The 6284-nt window shown below is 33.8% G+C and overlaps 2 protein-coding genes across 2 annotated transcripts; both read right to left on the bottom strand.

Annotated features, from left to right (window-relative positions):
• Positions 1 to 1239: 1239 nt before the first annotated feature.
• LOC120355045 (piggyBac transposable element-derived protein 4-like) lies at positions 1240 to 2634 on the bottom strand. Its single transcript, XM_039443309.1, has one exon. It carries the CDS (start codon positions 2605 to 2607, stop codon positions 1780 to 1782), a length of 828 nt encoding a protein of 275 aa, XP_039299243.1. The 5' UTR covers positions 2608 to 2634; the 3' UTR covers positions 1240 to 1779.
• On the bottom strand, positions 2616 to 4175 carry LOC120354619 (piggyBac transposable element-derived protein 4-like). The gene is made up of 3 exons (XM_039441982.1): positions 3902 to 4175; positions 2667 to 3598; positions 2616 to 2635 (listed from the first exon to the last, which is right to left on the bottom strand). Exons 2-3 carry the CDS (start codon positions 3583 to 3585, stop codon positions 2616 to 2618), a joined length of 939 nt encoding a protein of 312 aa, XP_039297916.1. The 5' UTR covers positions 3586 to 3598; positions 3902 to 4175.
• Positions 4176 to 6284: the final 2109 nt, after the last annotated feature.

Genomic DNA, 6284 nt, shown 5'->3' with positions numbered 1-6284 from the left:
CCAATGCATAATATTCATACATAAATAATATTCTACATTCATAGCCTGCTGTAAGTAGGCCCATATTATTAAATTGAGATATTTCCTTCAACAATAAATCATAAATCTTTCCTTTAACAATAACAATAAATCATATAATCCAAAAAACAATAGTATATCCTATCAAAATAAACATAAGATTGTGTTTAATAGTTTCAATTAAACACAGCCCTCCTTTGGACTGTGTACGAACAAAATTCGGGATTGGAATAATAAGGACTATGAACCTGTTTTTTCATTCCCAATCATTTCATGACAGTTTATATTTGTCCTTGTTAAATAAATAAAAATTAATAAATGATACGCTTCTCTGAAATCTGGCCCAAAGTTATTCCCTTGCTTGTGAAAAGTTGACAATACTAAAACTACCACAGTCACAAATAAAAAAATTCTTTTCATTAGGTATTCATATTCAACCTATTTCATTATTTTTGCTCTCAAAAAGTTAACAATGAGCTGCTCAATAAAGGAAAAATAACGCTTCCATGGAATAAGACATACAATATAGAAATAAAATAGAAATTGAAACTGTGCAATGCATTTTCCCATAAGAGCCAATGTGTTACAAAACGACGAATCCCACAGCAATGCGGGTTGCCTATCTTTACCAGTTGCCTCACTTTCTTTGTGTTGCTAGTCCATTCCAGTTAGTATGGAGTTCAGTGTAAATCATACAATGTTAATGAGGTTATGATTGTATCATTGTATTCTATTGTTCGGTATCAAAACTACAAAATAATTCTTATCAAGTTATAGAAATGATCATTTATTGATAGTTTAAATACCTATTTAATTATACTAGATAGATAAATACATATTGTGCCAAGCACTATTTTTAATTCAGGCCTTTTCCAAAGTTATAATAGTAAATTTTATATGCAATAGACTAGAGCCATTAATGTGAGTTAGCGAAATATTTTATTTTCTCTCTCTCTATTATGAACGGCCATGACTTCGAGTTTCCCATGATAGATATTTAAAAATTGTGGCTCTGAGTAGTCGAGGAATGTAGATTATGGAATTATCTCTAAAACGTAGCCTTCCTGTCGCAACATGGAGTGCGATAAGCTGGAAAACAGCAAGCATTGAAATAATAACAAACTACTGATTTTGCAGTTACTATTTGGTCCAAAGGCTCTAGAAGCCACGCGATGATTGGTCAAATTGATTCCCTCCGTCAGGTGCAATGTCGAGCCTCCCGAGTTCGGGCGCAATGTGCCTGACAGGCGCTTATCATAAAATGCCATGTAAATTCAAAAAAAGACACATTATATGGAACTTTTTCACAAACTACTTTATTATTCAGATAATTGATTACTTATTTAAAGACAAATATAACAACTATAGTAAATTTTATTGGTTTATTTCAATCTTAATAAGAGTTTTTTATCAAATCTCAGTTCAGTTTTTGCGAGTGAATGTGACTGAAAAATATTGACTTACAAACTACTTTATCATTCAGATAATTGATTACTTATTTACAGACAAATATAATAACCATAGTAAATTTTATTGATTTGTTTTAATCTTAATAAGAGTTTTTTTTTATCAAATCTCAGTTCAGTTTTTGCGAGTGAATGTGACTGAAAAATATTGACTTACAAGTTTTGTGAAAAATGACTCAATCAACACTGCAATTAGATTTATACCGAAATAACTAAAACTAGATTTTATAAACTGTTGTAAATACAAATAAAAAATAATGAACTATTATAAATATAAGTTGAAACTTGTATTTTTTTAGTCAGATTCACTCTCTGATTCAACAATTTGTTGGCGGGTTGTAGTGCAGCCTTGGCATACCATATTGGCATGAGATAGGCAAATCGCCTCATGGCAATCATGACATTCGTAATTCGACAGCCTTCTGTGGCCAGTTTCCGCAGCACAAGTGATGCATTTACGCCTCTTGGGAGGTTCTTGCGTGGGCGACTTCTCTCGATCATCATCAGCACTGGGTCGATATCTCTTCAGACGAACTTGTAGGCTGCTGGGAATTCCAGTTGTCTTCATACTTCTTCTCTGTAGCTCTCCATAAACCAGTTCATTCGCCAGTTTTTTCAGATACATTCTTCTGCGCAGGGGTTGTAGTTCATTGCACATGTAGATAACTTGTGAATTGATACCACCCACATTCAGCATTGCAAAAAAAATGACCATTGGCCAGCGCTTGGTGTTCCGGCTTACACTGTATGTCATGCACATTTGATCTGCAGTATCGACACCACTTTTTGTCTGATTATAAAAAGTTATAATCTCAGGCTTCTTCCGCTCTCCAGAATCAGGGTCAATTGTTGAGTCATTATGAAGGGAGGATAGAAGAATGACATTTTTCCTTTCACGAGGGATGTAGGAAACCAGAACTTTGCCATCATTGAATGCAAACATACTGCTATATTGTTTTCTTCCTTTCACATTCACAAAATCTGGTGGCAACGCTGATTTATTTTTTCTCACAGTGCCAACGTAGGACAGTTTCTTTTTTCTCAGTTCATCAACCAAGTCAACATCAGTGAACCAATTGTCGGCTGTTATGTTCCGACCTGTTCCAACAATTGGTTCAACCATTCGTCTCACTACATCAGTTGGTTTATTGCTCAAACAATATGGACCTGCTGGTTGTTTACCAGCATATATTTCCATCTTCATAGTGTACGTCATTCTGGCATCTACGAGAGCATACACTTTTATTCCATACTTGTTTGGCTTAGATGGTATGTACTGCTTGAAGCTACATCTACCTCGAAAACCAGGAAGCATTTCATCAAGAGTCACGTTCTCCCCAACACAATAGCTCTTCTGACAATTCTCCACAAACTTTTCAAATACCTCCCTAACAGGAGCTAGACGGTCATATTTTTTTCGATCAGCTCGATTTGTCCGGTCATCAAAACGGAGGCAACGTGTTAGAGTCTTGAATCGCTTCAGATTCATTACAAGACTAAATTTCTCTACACCATCACCCTCAGCTCCCCAAAGTTCTTCTAGACATTGCCGATTTGCTTTGTATGCCCCAGCTAGGTACAACAAACCAATGTAAGCCTTCAATTCAATAACATCAGTAGGCTTGATGTCTCGTTCTCTAGAGAATTGGTCCTTGATAGAGTTCATGTATTGGTTTGTACATGTTACAATTGTGTCAAGGATGTCGTCAGTAAATAAATTGCTCCAACATTCAAAAGCAGATTTAGCATTTCTTGCATTACCTTTTACACCAGGAAGATGAGTTACAATATTTTGAGATTGTACCCGACGAAAAGTGCTTCCAGGTGACTTTTTCAACCACTTAGTCTTCTTGTCTTTGCCCAAAAAAAATGTCTCATCTGTTTCTTCACTCGTAGTATCTTCATCATCACTAAACTTATCACAATCCTGCTCTGTATCGGAATCACCTTGTTGTTCCTCCACTTCATCTTGTGAATCGATGTCACTTTCTTCTCCCAAATCCTCATTGGCCGCTGGGTCTTCATCATCATCATCCTCAAGGAAACGTCGTAGCTCTTCAATATTTTTCTGATTGGTCGTATCATACGTTTCTCGAGCCATTTTTCCAGTAAAACTGAAACCAAAACAAACAAAATTATTTTTATAATAGCTTATTTGTATAACTGCTAAATTACTAAATTACTTTTCCATAACTGCTAAATTATTTTTATATAACAATCAAAGTAAACTGACTGAGTAAATAATCATACAAAATATACATTTGACCAAAAGTGAACGAGTTCAGGCGCAACTGGCCTGAGAAGCCAACCTGAAAAAACATATATATATTTTTGTAAAACAGACACAAATTTGATAATTATGTTTATAAAATGATCAAATTAAACTGACTAAATGAATAATGAAACAAAAAACATACCTTCAAAAAATGGACGAGTTCAGGCGCAACTGGCCTGAGAAGCCAAGATAGACAGATCTCCTCAACACACAATCAGAACGGCTACTGGTATGAGGAATCTTCAACACCTTCAAAATTGACGCGAGTATCCTGGAGACTAGCGATGTACGCACCCTAGTGGCATCAAGAGAAACTAAAACAAATCTGCTGTGCCTGTCAGGCCTATTGCGCCCGACGAAGGGTTATGAACGGCCATGACTTCGAGTTTCCCATGATAGATATTTTAAAAATTGTGGCTCTGAGTAGTCGAGGAATGTAGATTATGGAATTATCTCTAAAACGTAGCCTTCCTGTCGCAACATGGAGTGCGATAAGCTGGAAAACAGCAAGCATTGAAATAATAACAAACTACTGATTTTGCAGTTACTATTTGGTCCAAAGGCTCTAGAAGCCACGCGATGATTGGTCAAATTGATTCCCTTCGCCCAATAGGAGACCTGTTTCTAAATACAGTAGTAGGGCGATTCCCCAGCCGAGAGACCACATTACGTTTAGGAGGACACTTTGCTAGGAGCACTACGAGAGTAAAGATGTAGTCATTATGTTTCGACCTTTTTGGGCAGGTTTACAAGTTTATATCATTAGTTAATGTAGGAGCTAGTTTTATCTTTTTTAAAGTTTAAATTTTCTAGTAGTGCCATGTCCTGAAAAGTTTAATTGTGTTTCTTCATCATGTACAAATAATTGTTTTTTTCAAATAACCGCTAAGGTATGTAAAATTAGGTTAAAATATAATTTAGGGAATTTAATTGATTGAAACTTCCATAAGAGTATTGTATTAACAAAGCCTGTTATTATTCAAGTTAATAATATTGATTGAGAATAATCCTTTTGATTTTATTAGTGATGGAAGATAATTATAAATTTTTTCTAAAGAAGTATAGAAAGTTTTCAGTTACGTTACATTTGAGTTATTGTTTCTGGAGATATATTATCGTAGAGTATTGCTGAAAGTCAGGAAGATAGCCTTTAAATTGGAATGAAATTTTTAAGATTATGTTCATATTGAGTTTATGACATTTTATAATTTTATATTTTTCAGACTCTGTTTTCTTATGTCATTAAGGCTTTCGAATGATTTAGTAAATTTTTATGATAGAAATCTTAATAGACGAAGAAGAAAGTTTTTCTTTTCCATGAAATTAATATTAATGAATGTTACCATACCAGTACATGAGTTAATTCCTGATATTGAGCCTGATACATGAATGTTCAAATTTTAATACAATTCAAATTATTTTCTATGTGTCTACTAATTTTATTTAATTAAAGGTAAAAACTATCTACAAGATGAATCTTATAGGGCAAACATTATTTTTACCTTAAAGTGAAATTTTCAATATTTTTTTCTTTTATTGTGTTATAAAGTGTCTTGTTTTGTTTTGTGATAAATTCATAATTCTAGTTGATACTCGTTTTTGGACTTGTATTTGTAGGTAAATCAAATCATAAACTCTGGACTGTTCATTTTAAATTAAGGTTCTGAGCAGTTTTGGGCGAATGCCCATTGTTTGCACTTGTATTGCGTCCTATAGTTCATAAATAATAGATAAAATATATAATAATAATAAATAATAAATAATAGATAAAATAAATGTTGGCTAGCACACAAGTTTCCAACAATACTAGTCGAGCTACTATATGAAAAATTATATTTGATTTCGCAAACCAAACGAAAAATATCATATAAGTTAGCATCATTTCAATCTGAATTATTCCTTTTCTAAGAGTATTATATCAATTTATATAAAAGTTAACATCATAATTAATGAAGTATTCATTTTCTAAAAGCATTATATTAATTTATTACGGGTGTTTTCATAAATGTTGCAGTGTATATTAATGACACTCTGGCAAGTAAATTCGTTTTAATTCAATCTGTTAAATTTTGAGAATGAAATCAGAACGTCAAGATAAAATCTAAATTAAATAACAGAATAAACTCCTTTTTTAGCTTTTGATGAATTGTAGGTAGAGTTAGAAATTAATGCTGTAATACATTTATTTACAGCAGTTCATGTGTGTCCCCAAACCAACTTCATGTACCACCACTTTGGTTCCGCAACTTTATGTAACACCGCTTCAAGACACCCGTTCAGACGACAGGTCTAGGGATGTAAGAGGACGTCACCGTCAAGCCAAATTCAACCGGTAAAAGTTCACCGCCAAAAACAAGGTACTGTAGCCCCGACGATAAAGCAACGTACAGACCAACGAAAGTGCAGTGTAGTGAAACAAAGGTTCATTCGAGAATGTCAATCAAAAGTGGGGATTCAAAATTATTATGAAACGGGTTATATGGGTTACTATCGACGAAATTTGGGTTCAACAGGCTTTTCTTTCT

The sequence above is a fragment of the Nilaparvata lugens genome, chromosome X (genome assembly GCF_014356525.2).
Source record: "Nilaparvata lugens isolate BPH chromosome X, ASM1435652v1, whole genome shotgun sequence".
Classification (NCBI taxonomy): Eukaryota; Metazoa; Arthropoda; class Insecta; order Hemiptera; family Delphacidae; genus Nilaparvata; species Nilaparvata lugens.
This window is presented reverse-complemented; position numbering and strand designations above follow the sequence as displayed.